The 25,195-nt window shown below is 57.1% G+C and overlaps 3 protein-coding genes across 8 annotated transcripts in view; 1 reads left to right on the top strand and 2 right to left on the bottom strand.

The window, feature by feature from the left end:
• Positions 1 to 405, bottom strand: part of SLBP (stem-loop binding protein) — a 16,899-nt gene extending 16,494 nt beyond the window's left edge. For 3 of the 4 annotated variants that reach the window (XM_008050200.2, XM_008050201.2, XM_021708635.1), the window contains exons 1-2: positions 338 to 405; positions 53 to 169 (exon numbers count right to left, since the gene is read on the bottom strand). In XM_008050200.2, coding sequence (XP_008048391.1) covers positions 53 to 169; positions 338 to 396 — 176 coding nt within the window. In that variant the 5' untranslated portion in view covers positions 397 to 405. The remainder of the gene's footprint in view (positions 1 to 52; positions 170 to 337) is intronic. The other variant, XM_021708636.1, reaches the window with a different exon arrangement.
• A 3,348-nt stretch (positions 406 to 3,753) lies between these two features.
• On the bottom strand, positions 3,754 to 7,596 carry TMEM129 (transmembrane protein 129). Of its 3 annotated transcripts, none has more exons than XM_008050198.1 (3): positions 7,296 to 7,596; positions 4,784 to 5,258; positions 3,754 to 4,387 (listed from the first exon to the last, which is right to left on the bottom strand). In XM_008050198.1, exons 1-3 carry the CDS (start codon positions 7,498 to 7,500, stop codon positions 3,979 to 3,981), a joined length of 1,089 nt encoding a protein of 362 aa, XP_008048389.1. In that variant the 5' UTR covers positions 7,501 to 7,596; the 3' UTR covers positions 3,754 to 3,978. The 3 variants fall into 3 exon arrangements, with proteins under 3 accessions (XP_008048389.1, XP_021564308.1, XP_008048390.1); XM_021708633.1 differs by having other exon boundaries at positions 3,754 to 4,227; XM_008050199.1 differs by having other exon boundaries at positions 4,227 to 4,446.
• A 2,282-nt stretch (positions 7,597 to 9,878) lies between these two features.
• On the top strand, positions 9,879 to 24,685 carry TACC3 (transforming acidic coiled-coil containing protein 3). The gene is made up of 15 exons (XM_008050197.1): positions 9,879 to 10,040; positions 10,183 to 10,325; positions 12,883 to 13,887; positions 14,604 to 14,706; positions 14,912 to 15,044; positions 17,428 to 17,480; positions 17,862 to 17,965; positions 19,265 to 19,352; positions 19,598 to 19,702; positions 20,820 to 20,896; positions 20,975 to 21,018; positions 21,779 to 21,939; positions 23,984 to 24,090; positions 24,184 to 24,304; positions 24,495 to 24,685. The coding sequence occupies exons 1-15, from the start codon at positions 9,879 to 9,881 to the stop codon at positions 24,558 to 24,560; spliced, it is 2,472 nt and encodes an 823-aa protein (XP_008048388.1). The 3' UTR covers positions 24,561 to 24,685.
• The last annotated feature ends 510 nt before the right edge of the window (positions 24,686 to 25,195 follow it).

Below are 25,195 nucleotides of genomic sequence, written 5' to 3'. Positions count from 1 at the left end.
CCCCCTTCAAGCCCCCGTGTCCCGACCCCCAGCGCCGAGGCCCAGGACCCACCTCTCGGGTCTGCGGTCGGCGCCGCGACGCTCGCCCTCCTCGGCGTCCTCGGGCTTCCTGCGCCTCCCGTCGGCTCTGCGCTTCCGTCCGAGGCTCCACCTCGCGGGGGACGGCAAGCTGCGGACACGGTCGTGGGTGTCGGACGGCCCGAGGACCCCCCGCTCCCCACGGCCCCGCGAAGCCCCCCTCCCCCGCCACACACACGCACAGACGGCCCCACGCAGCCCGACCCCCGCCTTCCGCGCACCCGGAGCCAGGCCGGGAACCCCCGCGGCTGCGCCTCACCTGGCGTCCTCGTGGCAGCGGCTCCCGTGCCTGGGGGGGCTTCGCGAGTGGTAGGCCATGGAGGCGGCGGGAGCGCGGGCGGGCGGAAGGCGGAGCGTGAGGCTGGAGCGCGGGGCAGAGCGCAGAGCCGGGGCGGCGACAAGCGAGGACGCAAGGCTCCCGCACCGGCGCTGACGAGCTTTGAGTGAGCCCCGCCCCCAACCGCCTTTATGAGGCTACCAAGCCCCGCCTCCCGACGCTCCCGCGCGCGTCGAGCCGGGCGAAACCATCGCGCCAAGCCGGCGGGGAGGAATCTTCGCTCGGTCGCGCGCACCCAGCGGATCCGCTAGAGCCGGGCTGAGGCTGTAGTGCCGCAAGCAGCCCCGGGAACTCACGCCAGACAATGCGACCAGGAAGGAGGAGCGACGCCACCTGGTTGACTGAGGAGAGACCCAAGGAAAAGGTCGCTTCCCCCACGGGGTTGAGGAGGCTGGGCCTCTGGGACGCTGATAGGACGCGCCTTCGCGGGTGTGGGTGGGTATTGGCGGGAGATTCGGACGCGCGCGACGCAGGCATGGGGGAGGGTAAGCGGCGCGTTTCCCAGTCTGGGTCGGGGTCCGTCTCCGATTGGTCCCGCTCTGGGTGGAGCGCGTCTCCGATTGGCCCCGGCCTAGGCCAGGCTCGTCTCCGATTGGCTTCGGCCCAGGGGCGCCACGTCCCCGCGCTGGCGGGAACCCGGACCCGGAACTCCGCGGACGCGGTCCCCGGATTGGGGCCGCCTCCTCCGGACCCCCCGCCGCCCCTGGGCACACGGTCTTGTTTCTAGCCGCGTGCAGTTTTGGCGTCATCTAAAGGCAAGAGTGGCCGACCAGTATACCGAGTTTTCCAGCCGCGCTGCGCTCGGTTCTGGCCTCACACCGGCCGAGCCGCCCGTTCCCGCGTTGCTGTCGACCTCCTGGCAGGGTCTGCAACGTCCCGCGCTGGCCCCGGTACCTGTTGAAAGCATCGGTCCCACCCTCTACCCGAGTTGATGGGGCCTGCAACTCCATGCAGATCTCTGACTCGGCAGGGAGGCCGCACCCGGGGCGAGGGCCCCCGCAGACCTCCACCTGCCTGTCCTGCTCCCCGCAGGCAGCGCTGCAACTGCAAGCCCGAGTCCCAACCAAAAGCCAAACAGGGTCCCAGCAGAGGCGCACATACACTTGGGAGCAGGTTCCCAGAGGTTTCTGCTGGGTCCAGGGTGAGGGGATGCAGGACCGAGTGTGGAACCAGCCAAGAATGGGCAGTGGGGGCAGAGGTCAAGGAGGCTGAGCCTCAGGAGAATTAGGACGCCCAGGTCCCCACACCACCAGGAAGGCAGGGCTTTTCACATGCTGCCCTCAGGACAGTACCTTGATGCACCTCCCCTCCCCGCCCCCCTTTTCAACTCGGAAAGGTCATCCCCAGATTGGGGCCAGCACATCTTGTCTCTTGCTGCCCTGGGAATTCCATAACCCCAACTCTAACCCCTCTGGCACAGAGCCAAAGGGTCCCCAGAAGCCTGTGAGCCTGGGGCCTGTCACACAGTGGGCTAACAAAGGCCTGCTTCAGTAACTGTTCACCAGACTTTGTTGGTTAAAGCAGTGCCAGACAGTGTGTGCCAAAGAATTACAAAGTCCCACGTGGAAAGACTTATAAGACCCTCAACACAGAACATTTGAGCCCACCTGTGTACCTTCCAACAGGGTTATGTGGACCACTTCCCCAAGAAATGTCCTGTGGTCAGGGAGCAAATGGGGGCACAGAAGCAAGTATTTACTGTCTGGCTGTTGGGGCACTCTCTTGTAGACCCTGGGGTGGCACTGCCCAGTGACCTCAGGAGCACAGGGGCTGGGTCAGGGTGATAAATGGGGTGAGCTCTCTAACTGAAGGTGCTACCTGGCTGCCCTCAGTGCTCAGCGGGCAATACCTGGGCAACCTTGACTCACAGCGAGTTCAGCAGAGACAGCCCCAGGTTCCCACAGGACAGCTGCAAGCACAAATGAACCCCCAGGGCTACTTACCCCTTGGCCACCAGTGTGTCTCCACATGAGTTCCTGTATCTAGAAGCGACCACGGTGATTTCACCACTCCCCATGATGTACGTCCACTAGGTAAGGATCAGCCACAGCCCCTTTACCAGGTGCCCAGATGGCTGCCTCTCACCCTGTTCCTGCAGGTGACCCTGGAAGGTGGGTTCTTGAGACCCCGGGGGTCCCCGGTTAGAAATTGGAGAGGAGGTGCCTACTGCACGTGCATCCCAACTAATGTGTTTATCCTCTGTATTCTGAACAAAGCATGCTCTTTTGACGCAGGCACGATTCCATCCCATAGATGGCTTTATCCAACACCCCCAGACCACTTCCCCAACTGTTAACAAAAGCCTGGTCTTAATGTCAGGTAGAGCAAAATAAAGTACAGTATATCACTTTAGACTAATATTTTATTAAATATTGTATCATCTGGCTACAACAGGTTTGTCTTTATAAAACTAAGTAGCTTCTTTTGTAGTAAAAATAAACCATCGGCCCTATCTTGGCAGCCCTCTGGATGAGGCTGAGCCTGGCTCCACCTGCTAAGCACCCAGGGAGCCTCCCAATCCCTGGGGTTGGGTGCAGCCCTGAGTGAGTTGGGCCAGCTGAGTCTATCACCTCTGCTTGAGAAGCAGGTGTATGGATTTTAGGGCCACAGGTGTGAGGGCCTCTCCAGTAGCCACACCTGTGTTAGCTGCCCCTGGGACCTGGCCAGCAACTCCCTCAACCTGTGTCATCAGGAATTGGAGAAGATGCCCATCAGAGCCTAGGCCATGGGGGAAGGGAGTCCCCTTCTCAACCAGGCAGGCCCTGGGGCAGTGGCCAGCCCTGTGCCATATCCCTGCTAGGCCTGTTTTCTGGATGTTGATATGGCACTCTGGCCCTCCGCTCAACCCTCTACCCAACCCCCAGCCAGGAATCTGGACTTGTAGGGGCTGTAGAAGGCACCAAGGACAGAGCCAGGGCCCCTGCGAGTGAGTGATGGCTCCCTGGCCTGTCCTCCCATTGCCACCCCACCCAGGAGTGGCTGGTTAGCTGGCTGCTGCCACTGGGAAGCCCCAGGAGTGATCCCACACTGGAATGGCACTCCTGTTCTCCACCTCCACTGTTGGGCTCTATACAGGGTCCCCCAAGCAGCCTCCATGGCTGGGGAGGGGGCCCCAATACCACAGGGCCAGTGGCCTGCTCTGGGACAGGAGCAGAATGGACCACGGCTAGTCTTGGGTGGGGTTGGGTCTAGCCTGTGACTGAGAGGCAGGTGTGCTCTGAAAATTAAGGCAAGTGGCCCAGGTGAGGACCATCCATTCAAGGGGCCACAGAATGCTCTGGGAATAGGTCAACACTGTGCTCCCGGCACACAGTACCCGTTCCTACTTGAAGGAGGGGGAGGAGTGGAGAGAGGGAATGAGAAGGGGCTGAGGACCTATCTGATGCCACCTGGGGCATGGGATGTTTCCATGAGAACTGCTTTTAGACAAAGTCTCCAGCCTTCTGCACTCAGAACAGAGGCGAGAGCTCAGGTCATGCACTGTGAATAGGGCCCTTTGCCAGTCCAGAGGCCTGGCTGCTCCCCCACCTGCGGCTGGTGGAGGTGCACAGCCACCTTGCAGCTCAGCGCACAGTACACACGTCCAGGATGCAGAAGCGCGCACGGCAGGTGGGGCAGGGCACACGACTGGCCAGCCAGGTGTCAGGGCGCTGGGGGTCCTGGCGGCTGGCGAACCACTTGCCCATGCAGGTAAGGCACCACATGGGGCGGCAGTAGCACTGCTGGCACTCGCCAGCTGCTGCCTCCTGGCAGGTCTTCACCAGCTTCACGCTGGCACGCATCTGCATGCAGCCGATGCATGCCTCTAGCTCCTGGCTGCTCGGCACTGAGTAGGCTGGGTTGACCTCCACCAGGGAGGCAAAGGTCTCCAGGAACAGGTCTCCCAGGCTCTGGCGGATGACCACATTGGCCGCGTGGCGGATGGGTGCACGGAGCTTCTCACACAGCTCCCCATACTCCGTGGAGTTCAGCCTGCAGGGAGGGGGCTGCTGGGCTGGGCCCCTCTGCAGGGCGGAGGGGAGATGGTGCAGCTGCCCCACCAAGACCAGCCTTGGGGCAGAGCTCACAGACCCAGTGCCTTCCCACCCAGCCTAGGGACAGGAGAGAAGAAGTAGGAGCCCAGGCAGCCCCAAGCTCTGGTCCTGCACCATCCAGGTACATCCCAAGAATCCGTGGGAGGGAGCTCAGGAGAGTGGAAGGGGCAGCCCGTGGGGAAACCTTAGGGAAGCCATGCTGGAGGGCTCAGTGCTGGTGCCCTGCAAATGCCTTGCCTGGTGTCACATGAGCCCAGGAGTGCAAAACCCACGGCCATCATCTCCCAGGACCCACGAAGGCCAGAGCCCGCTCCCCTGGGAGGCGTACTCTTACCGGATGTCAAAGGCCTGCACGGCGGGGATGGCGCTGGCCACGTGAATGGTGAGGAGCTGTATGGGCAGGTTTGAGTCTGGAGAGAGCTCATGCTGCCGAGATTCGGTCACAATCAGGTGCACGTCCTGCTGCTGGGCCACGTGTACACGGTATGTGGTCACCTTCATCACCCATGTGTCTGTCACAATCACACGGGCACCTGGCGCCCCAGTGGCAAACTTGTCAATTCGTCGGAACTCGGTGTTGATGGAGGAGGCGACAGCCCACCATCCCGAATGTGGGAGGGCATAGAGTGCCAAGGTGCGGGCCAGCGGGTGGTGAGCCCACTGGTCATGGGACCAGTAGTAGATCAGGATGCAGGCAGCAGAGGGGAGGGTCACGGCCAGCAAAAGGAAGAGTTGCCAGGCCTCTGGGGCCTGGCTAGGGAAGTAGAGTTCCTTTTCTGAGGCTGCAAAGCACATGCCCACATAGTAGCCTGTAAGGGACAAGGTAGGCCTCAGTGGAAGTTGGGACTGCCTTGGCACTGTCCTCTCCCTGTGGTGCCCACCTAAGGGCCAAAGTGCCATTTCTGTACCCTGGGAAAGGGCTGTGTCCTCTCTCATCCCCAACCCTGGCCCTCTATCACAGTAACCCCGGGGCCTGGTCAGCTTCCAGGGCAGGTAGGCTTCACCCACCCTGCACCTCCACAGCTGGCCACTCACTCTTGCCATAGCAGTGGCACAATATGTTAGGGGAGAGCGTGTCTCTTTTTTCTTTAAGAGACAGGGTCTTTCTCTGTCACCCAGGCTAGAGTGCAGTAGCACGATCGTGGCTCACTGCAGCCTCAAACTCCCGAGCTCAAGTGATCCTTCCACCTCAGCCTCCTGAGCAGCTGGGACTACAGGATTGTGCCACCATACCTGGCTAATTTTTTTTCATTTTTTTGTAGAGATTGGTCTCACTATGTTGCCCAGGCTGGTCTTGAATGCCTGGTTTCAAATGATCCTCCCACCTCAGCTTCCCAAAGTGCTGGGATTACAGGTGTGGGGTCATAGAAGGTGTTTTCACTTTACTGCTTTAGTTTTGTATGGTAACATGTGAGTGTTGAAAAAAACTACAAAAGCCTAGAAAGGCAAAATGATCTGGTATCACCTCACACAGAGCTAGCCGCTGCCCATGGGGACAGGTCCCTGGACCAGATCTTGGCCTCTCAATCCCACCCCTTTGAGGTGGCATGTCAGATGGAGCCATCCCAGAGTTGGGAAGTCAGGTGTGAGAAAAGAGAAAACAAGCAGGTGACCAAAGAATGACAGGGTGTGTCAAGAAGACACAGGAATCAGCTTCAGGCCCTGCTGTACAGATGGGGACAACATGAAGGTCAAAATGATTGATTCAGACAGTGATGAACTCACGGGTAGGTCCAGTGTGTAGAAAACAGCAGTAAGAGTCACTCTACTTTACATCAAACTGTCATGTAACAACAGGTAACAGATCTATAAAGCGCAAAAGTTTTGCTAAATAAGTCAAAGATGAAAGGAGGCTGGACGTGACACAGTCAGCTCTGGGTGTGGCCTCTATGCATCACCCGTGCTTCCTGGGTTTGTGTTTCCTGGGTTCATGTTTCCATCTGTGAGAAGGGGTACCCAGCCCCTCACAGGCAGCTGGAAGGGCTTAGGAAACCCACCCACTGTCATCTGCCTCATAGGGTCCGCAGGCCAAGCAACCAGCCAGTCATGCCAGCCCCATCCATCTCTCAAGAGGGCCCCCTTTGCCCACCTTCCCTGCCAGGCAGGCTAGGGCACCTCCAGCTCTCTCTGGCCTAGGATTGCACACACCAATGGGATACCTCTCCTGTGTCCACAGAGCTACAGACATGGCCGAGCACTGGCTATCTGTCTTCCCAGAGCCCTGTCTGCCACATGTCCCTAGAGGTCTCCCATCTGGTGCTCCTAGTCAGCCACTGCCTTGTACCTCCCCAGTGAATCGTCCAACCGGCTAAAACATGGGCCTCCCAGAGGCCCAGCACGGCCGTGGACAACATCCGAACATCCTGGCCGCACAAAGGTCCTACCGCGGCCTATGCACCAGTGGGCTCCCAAGCCGGAACTGTCCCCTTGTCAGCCAGGTCGCCCCACACCCATCTATAAGACCTAGGACAAGGTCACCCTCCCGTATCCCCCCTGGCCCCTTCTGAATCCATCAACAGGAGCTCCTCTCTTGGCCACCATCCCCACCCACGAGAGGCAAGGGCCGCCCTAACTTGCGACCCCTAGCCACTGGGGCGGTTCAGGACTCCAGCCCGGGCCGGAAAGTCTTCCGCCCGAGGTTCTGGACCCGGGCTTCCGTCACTCTCACCAGCCTAGGCGGCGCTGCCCACTAAGGGAAGCCCAGAGACGCCGCCGATGGAGCTGGGCACAGCTCGGCCCGGGGCCCTCGCCTCCCCTGCGGAGCCCATGGGGTTTTCAGGCCCGGTCCCCGCGGGGTCTCAGCCGCGCCCGCCGCGGGCCTCTGCGCAGGGGCAGCTCATCCTCACCAAGCGGCAACAGCGAGTGGCACAGCAGCGTGGCGGCCGTGCGGCGCAAGTGGAAGGGCACGAAGGCGGCGTCCTCGCTGCCCAGCCAGCCCGACAGCAGGTGCTGCACCGTAAGCCCGGCTGAGTGGAACTCGCTGGGCGTGAACACGAAGCACACGGCGAAGACCAGGTAGGCCAGCGTGAAGGTCACCTCGGGGCTGTCCATCGCGCCCCGCTGGGAACCCGTCCGCGAGGCCAGCCGCCCCGGTGGAGGGTACGGGCCGGGACGTCCGTTGCGGAGCCACTCGACAGTGGCAGCCGCCGCCCGCCACCCCCGCGGGACTGCCTAGGGGCCGGAGCCCGCCCCCCGCGGGGCACCCTGGGATATGGAGTCCGCGCGCCGGCGGGGACTCCTGGGAGATTGAGTCCCACCGCCCAGCAGCGCGCGAGGCACTCTGGGAAAAGCCAGACGCCTAGAGCCGCCACTACAATCCACCTGAGGGTGCGGCCCCTCCTCACAAGCGAGGCATTTAGTCCCAATATTACACGGGGGAAACTTACGCCCGAGCGAGCAGCTCAGGCCCCCGCTGTGTCGCCCAGCCCAGTAACGTTGCGACAAAGTCCGAGATTCCGGGAGCGCCCATCCCAAGATCCCGCAGTCTCAGCACCCGACGCTCCCGACGTGCCCAGGGCGCCGGAAGCTCAACAACCCCGCGCGAGGGGGCGAGACCGGAGGGGTTTCCCATTGGCTGCTCTCCCGCGTGCAGTCCCGCCCCCGCCGGGCAGTGATTGGCCGTACAAGGCAACCGTCGTAGTTTGAATCGCGGCGCGGTGGGAGTGCGGCTGCGGTGGCCAGACTCCGCCCGGGACTCGGTTCCTGAACTCGGCTTCGTGAGCAGCAGGCGCGGCCCCCCGCCCTCCTCGCAGCAGCGGCACGGGCGCAGAGCCCGGCGGCGGGCGGCAGGTAGGTGGGCGGCCGCCAGGTCTCCAGACGGCAGGGCCGGGACTCGGTCCCGGCTCGCGAGGCCGTCGATCCGGATCCCGCCCCTCCCTTCTTTCCCTGCATTCCTCCCACTCCGGCCCCACGGTCACCGCTTCCCCGGAGCGTCCCCGCAGTCCCCGAGGCCACCGCTGAGCTCGCCTCGTCCCCAGGGCCCTCCTCTGGGTGTGAGGGTGGGGCTCCGGGGGCTGGGCCGAGGAGCGGGCGCCGAGTCTTCTCGCTCCCTCACACCCTCGGCTTCCCTGCCGCCCACCGGGCTCGTGGTTTCCCTGGTTTGCGCCCGCCCCTCTCCCCGCGCAGGCCTGTCCTGATCTGGTTCAGCTGGACTGCCCGCCACACACTTGGGCCCGGCCTCTGCGCCCACTGCCCAAAGTGCCGGGACTAGGGAATTGCTACACCGCTGGGCTCCCTCCACCACTCTCCTTAACCTCACGGGCATCTCAACACAAGCCTGGCTGGTCTCTCCTCTGCTCCAGAGCACCTTCCCACAGCCCCTAGTCAGTACCCCTCAATGAAGGCTGTGTCTCCTGTCCTGCCTTCTTCTCGGCTAGGGATGCCAGAAAGGAATCCTCTCGATTTCCATCTCCGCAGTTCTGGGCTGGCAGATCCCACAGCAACCCAGCACACTCCCCTACCCTTTGCCCAGTTGTTGAGGCCAAATACCTAAGCGCTGCTGTTTTTTTCTGTTTACTTTTCCCACTTCAAAAGTCCCACACGGCCTACTGGCCAAGCTAGGTCTGGCCCCTTCCCCAGCTGCAAGAGTCTCTGATTTCCCTATTTCCCTCCTGTCTTTCCCTGCTTACCCACACATGACTCCTTCCCAGGCTGACCTGTCGCTCTGCGCCAGTCCCTGCCTCTCTCCTCTTCAAACTGGAGCCCCAGGCCTCCCTGGCAACCCCTAGATCGGAAATTCTGTAGGCAGGGAGGGTGGCAAAACATGTATCTGTGACTGATGCGGGGACCTGAGGAATGGGAATGGAGCCTTTCTAGACTCTTCTGGGCCTGCCTGGAGGCCCTGAAGTGGAAGCTCCTCACATCTGCAGAGTGACCTGGATTTCCTGGCCTGCTTGTTTTCTCCTCCTAGCTCCTTCGGGCCTCGACCCTCCAGCCCTGTGGGAGGGGGAGTAACCACAGCTGCTGTCTTTCTTCTCTGCCCTGTGCCTTTCACTCTACACAGACGTCTGTATGGAGTTGGGGCTTCCTCTGGCTCTTCTGGTTTCTGGTCAGAATTTTCCCGTCTCCTGACTTTTAGACAACAAAGTGATCCAGCAGAAGTTGTGCGAACTTGGTTTTTCTTTCTCATCATCTCAGTCTTAAGGCCCCTTTAGCTGTTGGTCCCAGGCAATGGCAGTGCTGCCCGAGGCTCCTCTGCCAGGCTGGAGAGCGAGTCCCCTGATGCAGGGCAGGGATGCACTCTGAGGCTTTCTCTGCCCTGCTTGGCAGAGGACATCTGTATAAGGTGTGAGCTCCAGGGTGCTGACCGCACTTGTGTGGAGACATCTTCCCTGCAGCACCATAGGCAGCATTGTCTCTGGGTCATGTCTTTCTGGATGACGTGGTAGTGTTCCCCTCATGTTGACACAAACACGTTCTGCTTTTCCAGAATGAGTCTGCAGGTCTTAAATGATGAAAACGTCACCAGTGAAAAAAGTACAGAGAACTGCGACTTCCTGTTTTCGCCACCAGAACTTACCGGAAGAGCGTCTGTTCTTCGTCTATCACAGAAAGAAAATGTGCCATCCAAGAATCTGGCCAAAGCTATGAAGGTAAGTACGCAGTAGCATGTGTGGCTTGTCAGGTCACCCTGGGCCTGCTTTACTGGTGACCTCTGACTGCACAGCATTGCCGGTGTGACTAGAATGACTTGACCTAGTGAACAGGTGCTCTCTCCTCCTCACTCCCCAACAGGTGACTTTTCAGACACCTTTGAGGGACCCACAGACGCACAGGATCTTGAGTCCTAGCATGACCAACAAACTTGAGGCTGCGTTTCCTCTAGGTGATAACACTGGATTAGAAAACCGTCCCCAGCTCTGGACACAGATAGAGAAGTAAGTGTTGGTGCCATTGAATGTTCAGCAGCTTCACCATCTCTGATGGACCTCTCAGGAATGTTCTGTTTTATTCTGTCATGTCTTAGCTGTTTTTTCCTGACCCCTGCTCTGAATTTATGCAGCATGTGGCCCGCTGGTTAGTGGAAAGTCAATCATCAGTTTCTTGGAATTAGTTTTAGCTTCACCCTTCATTCCTGTGCCATACCCTTACCAACCAATGGCCTCGGTCTTTGTTTCTCTAACTTGATGAGTCAGCCTGACCCCATCTCTGGGGAAGGGTGCTCTGCAGTCTCCCTTCTCCCTTGCAGCACGTGGGAAGAGCAGATAGAGGCTTGTTGCTGGCAGAGGAACCGTGTTATATGCGCTCCCATCAGAATGTGGTTATTCAGAGGGACCGACCTGCCAGCCAGGTGTTGAGTGTTAGGCTGGGCTGGGCTGGGCACTCTGCTGGCTGACCTGACAGTGTTAACCCCAAGTGAACACCGAGGCTCCTGTCTTCGCCTGGAAGAAAGGGCCCTGGAGGCAGCTGCACCCTTCAGCTGACCTAACCTGTCTGGGCACCAGCACACATCTGCATCCAGGGTGGGAGGGGCCTCACTGGCACAGTTTTATGCTGGTTTTTGCCAATTTAACTATTCAAAACTGTTAAACAGAGTCTAGATGTGCAGAGAAAAACATAAAGAAGTCATAAGCTCTTTCTGTAACTTAAAGGTCGTCCATAAATATGGGGATGTTTCTCGCATCTTCCTCAGCTCTTCCCATGTTTCCTTGCTACTTTCCAACTTCGTTTTTGCCCTTTTCTTGCTGAAATTTGGCCAAATGAAATGGCAGTGAGTCAGATGTTCTTTTATAGATGCCGCTGCCCAATTGCCTCCCAGCTGCTGTGGGTCTGACCTGCCTCCAGAACCAGGGACCCTCTTACCTCTGTCATTTGCCTCCAGGGCTGCCCAGCAGTTGCTGCAGAGTAGAAAGTGGAGGGGCCAGAGGGCACCAGGGAGGGCAGCTCTAAATGTTTCTGAGCTGGTCCTTGGTGGCTCAGATGTCCCTGCCGCACGGAACTCTGCTGAGCTGTGTGCCGGTGACGTCAAGGGGATAGCATGAGGGCCATGTGGTCTCATGGAGCTTCTGGGTCAGCAGGGATCAGAGCAGGAAGCAACTGCTGGGTGTGACTGCCATTGTGTGGTCTCCAAGGATGATTGAGGTGGCCGCCCTGGGTGGCAGCTGGGGGGGAGAGCAGTTGTGAGTGATCTGACATGCGTGTGGTTCCTCAGCCTGGTTTCTCGGTTTTAACACTCAGATTCCAAGAGGAGGCAGAAGTGGGGGCAGGGAGGAAGGCCTGCGTCTAAGGCGTTGACCCGTTTACTCTTCATCCTACTCTCGCTGGCCACGGGGCAGCTTGTGCCTCCCTCTCTCCCAACTGTCTCATCAGACCTTCTTATCTGTTGGACTCTGTGACCCCTGCACCTGGCAGTCCCCTAGGAAGGTTGTTCTGTGTGTTCATGGCACTCCTCCTCCCCATAATGGACACTGGCCGGTGTATCCACATCATAGGGAAGAGTAAGAGTCTTCAGGCCACCTGGGCCCTGCTGTCTCTGAAGGCAGCATTTGCAACCTCAGCCTCTTCTGTGGAAGGTTGCTGTCCTAACAGGAAAGCAGGGCAGCACAGCAAACCTTCACTTGGATGGCTGACCCACCACACCCCTACTCTGTCTCTCAGAGTCTGTCTGTCCCAGGTAGCTGCCAGCACTGATCTATGGGCACAACCTTGGGTGAGATTTAAGCCAGAGGACAGGGGTGACTGGATGTCCTGCATTCTGTCTGTAGCTCAAGTTTTCCTGTATGTTAAAGTATAATTGAAAAACTGACAGGTCTCTCAGCACTGAAGCTTAGGCATTTTAAGATGGAGCACACCCCTTTAAGACTAGGAGCAACACAAAGTGGAAATCAAGGTTTTAAGACTCCCAGGCACAGTAGGCCTTTAGGACAGTGAGTGAGGCAGCTTCTATGGAGAGTGGCGTGTGGGCCACTTTCAGTTCATGGGCAGATGGCTTAGTGGTCCCTTCAAAGGAAGTGACAGGAAAGCTGGGAGCCCAGTCTGCAGGGTGGGAGGGAGGCCTCTGAGCTTACATCTCTGGCCAGCAGCAGAGCGGGCTGTCATCCTGTGCTGCCTGAGCACGAGATCGTTTGCATAGCTCATGTCAAAGACTGCTGGAAGACTTTGGGTCAGGTACCTGGTCGGGCATTTGATGAGCATAATTAAACAAGAGAAACCATCCGAAGGCACCTGCTGTGACACGAAATCCCATACACTGCCCTCTTCTGTGCGGGTAGCAGGGCAGTCCCGTGAGCTGTGTCCAGCTGTTATGCAAGGAGGTGGCCATGAGGAGCACAGTGGGGAGTCATGCTGAAGAGTTGGGAGGAGGGAGAACTGGGTGTGAGTGACAGCCCTGATCCTGGTGCTAGACAGTGGAACCTCTATCAGCATGGAGGCTGAGGCAACTAATGTGGTAAGATCTCACCACACTAAGCATTAACTGCATCTGTTTTTAAAAAGCCAACAGCTCGTCAAGGACGTGAACGCCAAAATTACCAGAATTCTCCAGAAACCAGTGGTTGCCAATGCTGTCCTCCCAGGGGACACAAATTCAGCCTTTGGAGATGGCAGCTCCGGCGAGCCTGGCCTGGCCTTTCTGACTGACCCAGGCTCCTCACACTCTCTCCAGAGCCCAGGAAGTCCTGAAAACCAGCTAGCATCTCCAGGAAAAATGCTTGGCAGCCCTGAGCTAGCCTCACAAGAAAATATTAGTTCTAATTTCTTGGACAAAAACAGAACGCCTACCTCCAAGACCCTCGAGGACCTTCCTAAGACAGCATCCCAACAGCAAGCAGAGACTCCTCACAGAGCCAAGATAGATAGCTTATGTGGCAGTGTCTCTGTGGCCGTGGCCACTTCACCTGGCACAAGCCCTAAAGGCGAGCCTTTGGCAGGTGTACCTGGCGAGGCCCTCACCTGCCCTGAGGACGTGGGCACCCCCGGCCCAGCAGATGGCACCCAGCTTCTTACCCCTACACATGCCTCTGGTCCTGATCATGCAACCCTGACCAGCCCCCCAAAAGCTTGCAGAACCCTGTCCCTGAGTCCTCAGAAAGAAGAAGCTACTGTTCAAGTGGCCAATTCCTCCAGGAGTGAACCCATAAGACTAGAGTTTGATCTCTCTGACGGCATCACCAGCAAAAGGGCCCTCCCCCCAAAGAGACTGGGAAAAAGACTCGGTCTCAAGCCTCCTGTGAAGAGAGCAGAGATGCGGCAGGAACGGCCACCCCAGAAGGTAGAAGAGCAAGGCAGTAGCCAAATGGCAGATGAGCACTCCATGCTGGCCCCCCGTGACTCTTGCAGCCATGATTGGGACAAGCTGGATGACCCAAACTTCAGCTCGTTTGGAAGAGACTCCAAGTGTGGTGGCAGCGAAGCCCAGCCCCCAGAGACCAGGTTGGCCCAGCCTGCAGCAGAAGAGCTAAGTGCCAGGCCTGGGGCCACGGAGGATGTGCATCCCAACCAGTAAGTGCAGGGTGGCTGAGATGGGGAAACTGGTCTTCCTTGTGGATGGTCCAGGGCCAGAGGCCAGGGTGCCACTTAGATGCTCCTTCGTGGTTGGGCATATTCCCCCTGGGAAGGGGCCTCTGGGCAAAAACCATGCTTGGGTAGCTCCGGACTGAGGAGCACAGCTGCTGGGTGGGCACTGGGTGGATGCCGAGTACAGCTTGGCTGTTCACAGAGGCACGTGTGCCACTCAGGAGAAGCCAGATGCAGCAAGCCCCAGAGTAAGACCCTGGCCTAGCTACACTGAGCCTGTTATTCCCTAGGGCAATACCCTCAAGCCCCATGCGTGCAGCTGTTCACGAGAGCACTTACTCATGTCACTGCTCAGCACTCTGACTCAGGCTTCCTAGCAGAGCCCCAGGGCCAGCCTCTCTCCAAGTGCCAGAGTCCTCCTGGCTGCCCTTCTCAGGCCAGGTCACCCCACCCCACTTGCCTGCAACCTGTGGTTCCCTTGGTTGTGCTGCAAGGAAATTAGGGTTCCTTGTGCTCATCTCAGAGCCACTGGCAAAGGCGCGTGTGTTCATGCTAAATGAGGCAGGTGAGAGCAGTGCTGCAGCCGGGTCACTGAGATTTTCCTGCACACCTGGCCCTCTCTAGCTGAGTGTTAACATGACCACCATAACAAACAGGTGGCAGTTCAGGGCGGGCACAGGGAGCATGGTGGGGGTGGGTAGTGAACATGCTCCTATGCTGTGTCTCTCCAGACAGCTATGTTCAGCCTCAGCTGGGGATACCCTGGTGCAGATGGCAGCCGAGACCTCAGGAGCAGAGGGCAAGGTACACGGTGTGCAATGAGTTTATGTGCTCTTATTCTGTCCAAGTAGGGAAGTAACAGGACTGGGAAGGTACTGGCAATCTTGGGTGACGGGGTGGGTATCCTACTGCCCTCTACCCGGGGTTTATTTTGACAAGATCATGGGTGTAGCAAAGTCCCACCCGGGGGACCTTCACCTGCACAGGCTAACTCTGACCTTCCCTCCAGGAGGGAACCTGGAATTCCTCAGGCACCTCAGTTTCCACAAGCTGTCCGGGAAGTGAGCCAGCGCCCCTGCTCCAGCAGGGGCTGGAGCCCGCCTTGGAGCTTCAGGAAGAGAGCTTCAGAGACCCTGCTGAGGGTGCGTCACCCCACATGTGTCACTCAGAGTTTGCCTGAAATGTGTCCTGGAAGTGCTTGTATTGGGTAGCTAGTTATTGGGCACCTGTTGTTCACAGGTGATCTAACCCCAACCCTAACCCTAACCCTACAGGCTGTTCTGTCCCCTGACTTTAAGTGATTCACACACAAGCTTCTGTTTTGTCAAAAGACAGTCATTTTCAGTAGAACAGGGCTGGTACCTTAAATGCCAAAGACTTCTAGAAATGAAAATTGCAGAATCATGAGAATGAGTAGAACATGTGAACAGGACAGTGCAGGAAGAGGGCACGAATGCGTGTGCTACAACTGGGCATTAAAGGGCGGTCCAAGAGTGGTGTTAGAGGCAAAACCTCTTAGCCAGGCGCAGTGGTCACACCTGTAGTCCCAGCACTTTGGAAGGTAGAGGTGAGAGGATTGCCTGAGCCCAGGGTTCAAGACCAGCCTGGGCAACTTGGCGAAAACTCATCTCTACAAAAAAATTCAAAAATTAGCCAGGCATGGTGGCACACACCTGTAGTTCCAGCTACTCAGAAGGCTGAGGTGGAAGGATCACCCCCACCTGCTGTGGCCGTGAGCAGGTGAGGGACAGGGTGAGACTCTGACTCAAAAACAAAACAAAACAAAACCTCTTGATGAAATGAGAAACCTGGAAACTTCTACCCCAGGTTGTGTTTAAATATGGTTCCATCTGTAAGACTGGAAGGTGGAGTGGTCATTAGGCTAAGGTATCTTCAGTAAGAAGTTGTTGGCTATAAGATCTTGGTTTTGGTAACACAGAAAATCCTGCCATTGAGAAGACTGAGTGTGGAATATAGTTTATCTCTGCAGGACATCCATGGGTACTCACCACATGGGGTTAGCTCAGTTAGGGCGGGCCTGTCACCCAATGCAGAGTCACCACAATCACACATGACCTGGTGTCTGGTATCACCCACGAGCACCATGTCCAGTGTTTCTTGGTTTTTGTTTTTGTTTTTTTTTTGAGGTAGAGTATCACTCTGTCACCTAGGCTGGAGTGCAGTGGCATACTCACGGCCACCACAGCCCCGACCTGCTGGGCTCAGGTGATCCTTCTGGCTCAGCCTTGCAAGTAGCTGGAACTTAACAGACGTGCGCCACCAAACCCGGCTAATTTTTTAATTTATTTATTGTAGAGATGAGGTCTCACCAAGTTGCCCAGGATGGTCTCGAATTCGTGGGTTCAGGCAATTCTCTCGCCTCTGCCTCCCAAGGTGCTGGTATTATAGGCATGAGCCACTATACCCAGCGTCTTCTTGTTTCTTTACCCATTCATTCCTCACAGCCACCTGTGCAACTTCTACTCTTGAGCTTTTCTAGGTAGTACCGCTGTGAATGCCTGGGTACTGTTGTGTAGGCACATGTTTTCCTCTTGGTGGATGCCTAGGAGTGGAATTGCGGGGTTGTGGTGACTCCATGCTCAGCTTTCTGAGGAACTGCAGACTTTTCCAGAGTGGCTGTCTGTGTCACACCACCATGCAGGAGGGTTCCAGCGTCTCCCCATCCTCCCCAGCAGTCGTTACCTGCCTTATTGCCCTGACCATTCTAGCAGGTGGGAAGTGGGTGTGCTTGTGACTTGGATTTGCATTCCAGATAACTGATGGACATCTTCTGAACACCTTTGTGTGTATCTCCTTTGGAGAAACATCTGTTCAGATTCTTAGCCTGTTAAAATTGGGCCCCTTAACCTTTGTTAATGAGCTATGAGAGATAAGTCCCATAGCAGATGTGATTTAGAAGTACTGTCTTTTTTCCTTTTCGATGGTGTCCTTTCAAATGTAAAAGTTAATTATGTCCAGTGTGTGTGTTTTCTTTCATTTTTGTTGCTTGCACTTGTGTCATATCTAAAAAATCATTGTCAAACCCAAGGTCATGAAGACTCATCCTTTTCCACTAAGAGTCTTATAGTTTTAACCCTTACATTTAGGTCCTTGGTCCATTTTGGGTTAATTTTTATATATGGTGTGAGGCACCGTTAGTTTTTTTTAACCAAAAGTCATGTTCAGGTGATTTTAAACAGCAGTTCCTGACCAGGAGGACACACCTGGGAGTGCTCCTGGCAGCACGTGGATGCAGAACAGGGGTGCTGCCCACCACCCTCCAATGCCTGGGACGCACCACCATGGGATGCATGTCTGTAGTGCCAAGGTGTGAATCCTGCTGTGAGGAAAAGGACCACCTCCCTGGGTCCCAGGTGGGGAGCTTCCAGCCTGGTGCTGGGAGTGTTCCTGCATCTGTTCCATAGTCCCACCTCATCCAGCACTGTGGAAGATGCTGATATGCAGCTCTCGGGAAGATAGGATACAGCAGGACGGGGACAGTGGCAATGACTTGCATCCTCTCAGTTCTAGGCATGGGGGCCGAGGTGGACTACCTGGAGCAGTTTGGAACTTCCTCGGTAGGTAGTGGGCTCTTTTGTGGCAGCCTCCCCTGCAGTGTGTGTCCCACATGTACTGTCACCCAGTGCATATGATGGGCTTCACTGGAATGTCACTCAGGGCCCACATTTCCCCCAGATACACCATGACTGGTTCTGAACGCCTCTAGGGCCCTTGCTTCTGCAGTTTCTCCCCTCAGTAGCAGGATTCTAACCTGGGTGCATACCCTAAGACAAACTTGGATGCACTGTGCTGCTGGGAAGGGTGGCCCTTGGCAGTGATCAGAGGCAGGAGGGTGTGTGATCTCTCCAGACCCTTTGCCCAGTGAGCAGATCAGATCACCTGGGCTCTCGGGGCTGCCATCCACTGGGACAGCAGTGACGTGCCCTTTCCTCCCTCAGTTTAAAGAGTCAGCCTTGAGGAAGCAGTCCTTATACCTCAAGTTCGACCCCCTCCTGAAAGACAGCCCTCTCAGACCAGTGCCTGTGGCCAGTGAGACAAACAGGTATGTGTACTCCTCTCCCATCTGTGAAGCTTTCAGCACATGCCTGCAAGACAAGTGACTATTACTAGGCACTTTTGATCAGAGACTTTAAGACTAAGGGGGACAATCTGAACTAGAAATGAGTCATGGGGACAGGTGGGCAGGACAGAGCAGGCCCAGGCCAGCCTCATGTGGCAATGTGTGATGTGAGCTTCAGTTCAGTGGTTGTGATGACAACCTACCCTCTCATCACAGGGTTGCTGCCTTGCTGGCCATGGACACCATTCTCAGTGGTTTAAAGCTCAACTTTTTTTAACTAGTACTTTCAGGAATATATACTTACCTCTGAAAGAGATGTGTACAATTTTTAAGAAGTAGTTACTCTAGCTCTAGCACAGAGGTCAGCAAACTACAAATGGCCTAGGAGCCAGACTTGGCCCACTGCCTGCTTTGTAAAGTTTTGTTGGCAAGGGCAGGCACAGTGGCTTATGCCTGCAATCCCAACACTTTGGGAAGCAGAGGCGAGAGGAGCCCGGGAGTTCAAGACCAGCCTGGGCAACTTGGTGAGACCTTGTCTCTACAATAAATCAAAAAATTAGCCAGGCGTGGTGGCTCCAGTTACTTGTAAGATTGAGGCAGAAGGATCACCTAAGCCCAGCAGGTCAAGGCTGTGGTGGCTGTGAGCGTGCCACTGCACTCCAGCCTGGGTGACAGAGTGAGACTCCAACTCAAGAAAAAAATAGTTTAGTTGGCATACAGTCACACCTATTCCTTTGCAAACTGTCTGTGGCGACTTTCACCCTATGAAGGCAGAACTGAGCAGTTATGACGGGCTGTGTAACCGTCACATCTGAAAACACTTCCTGTCCTGCCCTTGGTGGAAAGCGTGGGCTGACCCCTGCTCTGGAAGGAAGCAAGGGCGTGGTTATATAATTTTGTGGACGATCATTTACTAAGCATGATGTGAAACCCAGGAGACAAGGAGGAAACGTGTTGGCTGCACCCAGATGCAAATGTTAAGCCTCTGCCCTTTGAGCAACCCCACAAGTGAGGCAACAGCCAGCTCTACTGGGCCTGCGATGGGGTCAAAGCATCAGCTGTGCTCCTGGGGAAGGATATAGGATGGGCAGGGAGAGGGATAGGGGCTCAGGGAAGTAGGGGAGATTGGGCTTGCTGGATATGGTTCTGTGTTTTCTACTATGAATTGAATTTATTGATTTAAAACTAAAAAACAAAGAGCCTGTTAGAGTGAACAAAGCCGTCCTGCATGTCTGCGTGCCGAGGACATGAGGTGACAAGGCTGCCTCTGTCTAGTCTCAGCGCACCTGAAGCAGGCGAGCCTTCCTCGGAGGAGCCACGAGAAGCCCAGCTGGTGGAGGTGGATTTCTTGGGCACACTGGATGTTCCTGTAAGCCCTCCAGTCCCCCTGGAGGATCTTTTTGCGTTAAAGAGACATGTGTGGTTTAAGGGCCAAGGCGTCACGTTCTTGGTCTGGAGCCTTCCGCGCAGTTGGTGGGAACGTGGGGCTGCTATACAGGTGGGGCCAGGCACTGGTGGCTTCAGACTGGGTGGGTCTTTCCTCCCCGGCGCTGGGTCAGAAGTAGGAAGAGGTGAGTATGAGGCGGGCTCGTGTCTCATCCTGTCTCCCCACAGGTGCTGGGCCCAGCCCCATGTGTCCTTGCACCTGAGGGTCTGCCTCTGCCCACTGGGTCCATCGTGGACCTGCTGCAGTATAGCCAGAAGGACCTGGACGCAGCGGTAAGGACACGGGTGGTGGCTCCTCTGCAGAACTCGCAGGCTGTCCTGGGGATGGGCCAACAGCCGGGCACGGGTCTGTGGTGGGTCTGGCATTGGGTCCGATGGCCTGGCTGGCTGTCCTTGCTCCTGCTCAATGCCTGTGTCCCACTCCACCCCAGCCTGTCACTGCTGCCCAGGTGGCTGAGAATCAGGATTTTTGTCCAGCATCGGAGCAGGCAGCTCCCATGGGCAGCCTCTATGTGGAACCATCGGATGGCTGGGACTGGCCCATGGAGAGGCACCAGCCTGGGGTGTGGCATTCGTCTCAGGTGATCTCAACAGTGTTGAGAGTGGCAATGCTGCCATGAACCTGGGTTTTGCCCCTGCCTCCCCCCCCCCAGTCCCCACGCAGTTCTGGATCAAAGGTGACCTCTTTACCTTCCCAGGTATAAGAGTTCCTACCCTGTTTCCCTCTGTCCTGGACATGCTGAGGTTTTAGCTGATTTTAACTCTGGGTCGGAATCACCTCTCAGAACTGTGGACTCACTGGGGACTGAGGGTGGCACCACTCTGAGCCGCCATTGCCCAGCAATCTCCAAGGAGGTGGGAACAGAGTGGCCCAGGAAGTAGCTGGCAGGGCTGGGACTCAAGCCCCTAAGTCTGCTCTGGCTTTGCCAGTTGTGACTTCAGGTGTTCTCTCAGTGGCCTGAGACACAGCCCTGACCCAGATGCCCCACACCCCCTCACCCTGTGCCAGACCTCACCAGAGCAGGCCCATGGTCCACAGTATGGCCATCCTCTCCCCTCAGCAGGCCTGGACTGAAGAGGCTGGAGGCCTCTGCACATCCCTCAGAACCCCTGGTACCTGCTGCCCAGACATACCTGGAATTGAGTCAGGAGCCCTTGAGGCCCTGTCCAGGGACAAACTGGGGGACATGCACTGGCTGGGTGCCTATGGATCCCACAAGGTGGCACACAGCACAGCCAGCAGCCCCCGTCTCCTGGCCACATGGTTGGTTCCAGTGGGAACCTGCAACCCTGGATTGCAGGTTCCCACTGGAAGCCACAAAAGGGACACGGTGTGGGGAGGTTGGATCCCTGTGGGGTGCCTGCCTCTGACTTGGGCTGGTTTGAGCAGGTGAAAGCAGTGCAGGAGGAGAACCTGGAGCTGAGGAGCAAGTGTGAGGAGCTCCACGGGAAGAACCTGGAGCTGGGGTAAGGCTTAGCCACTCACCTGCCCGCCAGGCCTGCCTGGCTGGGGAAGGTCACAGACACTCGTCTGTTCTCCCACAGGAAGATCATGGACAGGTTCGAGGAAGCTGTATACCAGGCGATGGGTGAGAGTCCCAGCCCCTACATGGTGCCCAGCCCTGTGGGCACTCAGTGTGGCCAGGTCGGCCCTGCCATGGAACCAGTAAGGCTGGTGACAACCTGCACAGCCAGCACTCATCAGACCCCAGAATTATCCAGACCCTGAGCTGGCAGCTGGGTCTACAGTGGGGAAAAGATGCAGTCACCTCGTGGGTGCTACAGTCACTGTCTACCCTGATGCACCCTACTCTCCCATGTGGCTGTGTCCAGCCGTACCTCTGGGGGCTGAGCAGGACAGAAGCACCAGGCCTCACCTGGAATGAGGGCTCAGACTCCTGGTGGTGCCCCCCTGGGGACTTGTTTTAGGCAAAGTGTTGGCTGCGGGCAGGTCACTTCCTGGCCTCCTCTTATTTCCAAGAGCACTAGAACATGACCATGGCCTGGAGCTCACCACACTAGCTTCTATCTCCCAGATCTTGCCATGGACCCTGCAGGTATCTGGGACTCCAGGGACGTCTGTGGCTGCATCCTGAGCCTTGGTCCCAGGGCCTCTGGTTCCTGTGGCACTGATGTTGAAACAGCTGTCTTCTGGGCCTTGTGTCCCATCCCAGAAGGTCACGGAAGGAAGGGGGGCTTACCACCTATCAGGAAACCTGACCGGGGCTGTGCCTACGCGTCTCTACCCGCCTCCTGGCACCATGTTCCCTTGGCTGGTTTTCTCAGCCATTTCTGGCACCCATGTTTAGTTGCCCCTCTCATCCAGAGTCTTGCTTTTCTTTTTTCAAGAGGAGGCCCAGAAACAGAAGGAACTTGCCAAAGCCGAAATCCAGAAAGTCCTAAAAGAAAAAGACCAACTTGCTGCAGACCTGAGCTCCATGGAGAAGTCCTTCTCCGACCTTTTCAAGCGGTTTGAAAAACAGAAGGAGGTGATTGAAGGCTACCACAAGGTGTGCCCCACTGCCCTCACAAGTTCCGAGACTCATAGTCTAAGCTAGAACCTGCTCTTTGTACCTTGGTTGGGCCTCCCTTGGCCCCAGGACATGGGGCATCCCATGACTCAGGCGGGCTTTGAGGGAGTGAGGTTCCCATGACACTGCTGGGCTGCCAGGCCTCTGCCGAGGGTGGTAGAAGAATGCATGGGCAGAGAAGCCACAGAAACAGCCTGGAGGCAGGACGCGGTAGGCATAGCGGTGTCAAAGGAGACGCCAGGGCAGGCAGTGGTACCTGCCTTCTAGAAGGGTCCTGGGCACCCTCAGCATTTGAGCTCTCTGCTGTTGCATAAAGTATGACTTGACTACGATCAAAGATGCACAAGACCCTGGGTGACACTGGTGCACTCAGGCCCAGAGGGTGTCTCAGGAAGGAAGAACAAGCCTGGGCTGTCAGAGCACCTTGGCTCCAGGGGTAGGGGCTTACAGGAAGGGGGCACAGCTGCACAGGGCCACAGGCCACTGAGCCCCCTCTGCAGCATCCCGTCTCCCATGGTGGTGCCTCATCCCATGGCAGCCCCCTGTGCCTCTGCTGGGAAAGGCTGGCACAACACTTGCCAAGCAGGGCTGTCTGAGGACCCTCTGCCCAGAGTGGACCTGGGAGGTACCTGGCAGCTGAAGGGCAGTACTGAATCCTGCAAGGTTGCCAGAGGGTCCTGCCAGCAGGAATGGTGTTGGAGTGGTGCACCCACACCTCCTGTCCGGGTAGTGAACCTAGAAGCTGCTGCTTCTCACTCGCTGCTGCAAAGGCTTCAGCTGGGAGTGGCTGTTGCTGTTGCTGCGAGAGATGGAGTCTCAGGTGGTTGCCTAGGAGTCTCACTAAACTGGCAGGCCCTTGCCAGCCTGGCTCCCTGGCAGATGCAGCCTAAATACTCTATGGAAGAAGACATCCTAAGCCCTTGTTACTGCCACAGTTCTGTGAATCAGAGGATGTGCAGGCGTGAAAAGACACGAGAGGCATGAGAGTCAGAACTGTCTATAGAAACAGCCCCTGGAATCACCAGGTCCTGGTGTCGGCAGGACCAAGTGGGAGCAGGCGCCTTAGACCTGCTGCAGGGAACAGTTGGCAATGGTCCCACCCCACAGGCTGTGGCCTGGGTGCTGGGGCTGGCAGGTCTCTGGGCTGTCCTGTGACTTGAGGTAGTGGCTTTCCTTTTTTCCCCATGGTCTGTGCCATGCTCTGCTGGCTGCCCACTCCCGGTCTTACCTCTCAGAGCAGGCCCACATCTTGGCCCCCCGCTGCCCCTTTATTCATGGGGTCCCCTCTTGGAGGACCCCACGCAGATTTTAAAACAGCCACTCTTGAACTCAGCAGTGTTACTTCAGGAGAGACTAGGGAGCTAGAACAGGATGGAAACTGTTGGGAAAGTGAGTGACCAGAGCTGGAAGTTCAGTGGCCGTGCTTCAAGTTAGGAAAGTGAGGGGGGAGTCGGGGCTGGTGCAGGTGCAGCACAGAGCTGGGGTTGGAAACTGGCCTGACCCTTGCATAAGCGACAGCTGGTGGCCAGACACCTCACTTGGGAACTTTCCGTAAGCAGAGGGTTTTGGAGGTGGTGGGGATCTTGGCGGCACATCCTGGGCAGGCTGGGCAGGGAAAGCTAGAGTGCTGCGGGTGTTCTTGGGGGATGCGGGTTGCAGGAAGAAGGCAGGGAAGCTGGGAATCCACACAGAAGCAGCCACTAGACTTCCCGTATCCAGATGTCAAGTGGCCTGTGCTGTGCTCATGGTGGGAGACGCCAGGGCATCCCAGTGCACAGCCTGCTCTCTCCACAGTGCCAAGGTCCCGGTCATGAGGGTTAAGGGCTCAGACCTAGCATCCCAGAGGGTGGCTGTCCTGAACCTCCCAAGGGGTGGGCTGGGAATGTGCACAGAGGGACTTTTCCAAAAGGGAATGGGGGGGGGTTGCCTCACTCCTGGTAGCCTCATGAGCCTCCTATCTGCACCTGACCCTGCGGCCTCAATGGTCCTAAACATGAACACACGTGTCTGCTGGTCTCTTCAGAATGAGGAGTTGCTGAAGAAGTGTGTGGAAGATTACATGGTGCAGATTGACAGGGAGGCCCAGCGATACCAGGCCCTGAAGGCCCATGCGGAGGAGAAGCTCCAGCTGTGAGTGCAGTGGGGGTGTGGGCGGAGGTACCCCACAGAAGGGCTTGGTCCCTCAGCCCAGGCTCAGCCTCTGTCCCCACCCTTGCCCTCCAGGGCAAACGAGGAGATTACCCAGATCCGCAGCAAGACCCACGCGGAGGCCCTGGCCTTCCAGGCAAGCCTGAGGAAGGAGCAGATGCGAGTCCACTCACTGGAAAAGACAGTGGAACAGAAGGTGGGTGTGGTGCCAGCCTCCAGACTTGGGCCCACCTCGGAGCTGGGCTACCTGGCAGCACCTTCCAGGAGACCCTGGGCCTGCCTGTCCCTTTATAGCCTGTGTAGATGGTCCCAGGCAGGGCAGGACTCCTGGTAGTCGCTGATCCCTCTGGGTGACCTGCTGAAACCTAGCAGTTCCTCTCCTCCAGGCCAGAGAAAATGAGGAGCTGACCCGGATCTGCGATGACCTCATCTCCAAGATGGAGAAGATCTGATACCCCTCACCCTCCTGGCCCTCTGCTTGTCTGTTTCTTTAGGTTTAGTGTGCTTTCTTCTGTCTTACCTTACTCATTTTTAACTAGATTACATTCAAAAGCAGTAAATAAAGCTACCTTGCGTGCCCGTTTGGACTAAAGCTAGGGCTTTCCAGCTCTGCCTGAGGCTGAGCCCCCATAGCACACCCCCCCGCCCCACCTTCCTGGCCCCTCGGGCTGCCTGCCACACAGCTCCTCTATCGCCACTTCCCTCAGGCAGGCACCCTGGAAGGCAGGACTGCTGGTGGCCCAAGGGGTCCAACCCAGCCTGGTCACCACGGCCTGCTTGGGTCAGCTACATGGTGCTGGCATGGAGGCTGGCCCCTGCCTCCAGACCATAGACCCAAATCCATGTGGACTCCGGTTTTCATGTGAAACCATGAGCAGCCAAAGTGAGGAAGGGTCTGGAGTCCACCCAGGGAGCATCCAGCTTCGTCATCAGCACTCAGCATGGGCAGGTGTGACCATGACATGTTAACACACACCTGCTGTCAGGGTATGGAGGTGGGCCTCAGTCATGTGGCAAGAGGCTTCCTTGTGGAAAGAGAAATTCCATCCCACGACTCCAGGACTGACGAAATGGGACCTGGGGCCGT

This window comes from Carlito syrichta, unplaced genomic scaffold, assembly GCF_000164805.1.
Source record: "Carlito syrichta isolate Samal-C Ts95f unplaced genomic scaffold, Tarsius_syrichta-2.0.1 Scaffold143215, whole genome shotgun sequence".
In the NCBI taxonomy this organism is placed as follows: Eukaryota; Metazoa; Chordata; class Mammalia; order Primates; family Tarsiidae; genus Carlito; species Carlito syrichta.
Note: the sequence above shows the minus strand (reverse complement) of the source record. Positions and strands in the feature narration are given on the sequence as shown.

What these genes read in the sequence shown, in the direction of transcription:
- TMEM129 (XM_008050198.1), bottom strand. Translation starts at nt 7,500, where the DNA reads ATGGACAGCCCCGAGGTGACCTTCACGCTGGCCTACCTGGTCTTCGCC. An exon ending in CCACTCGCTGTTGCCGCTTG is followed by an intron (nt 5,259 to 7,295) that starts GTGAGGATGAGC and finishes TGTCCCTTACAG; the next exon opens with GCTACTATGTGGGCATGTGC. An exon ending in GTGCAGGCCTTTGACATCCG is followed by an intron (nt 4,388 to 4,783) that starts GTAAGAGTACGC and finishes CCCTCCCTGCAG; the next exon opens with GCTGAACTCCACGGAGTATG.
- TACC3 (XM_008050197.1), top strand. Translation starts at nt 9,879, where the DNA reads ATGAGTCTGCAGGTCTTAAATGATGAAAACGTCACCAGTGAAAAAAGT. An exon ending in CTCTGGACACAGATAGAGAA is followed by an intron (nt 10,326 to 12,882) that starts GTAAGTGTTGGT and finishes GTTTTTAAAAAG; the next exon opens with CCAACAGCTCGTCAAGGACG. An exon ending in AAAAGACAGTGGAACAGAAG is followed by an intron (nt 24,305 to 24,494) that starts GTGGGTGTGGTG and finishes CCTCTCCTCCAG; the next exon opens with GCCAGAGAAAATGAGGAGCT.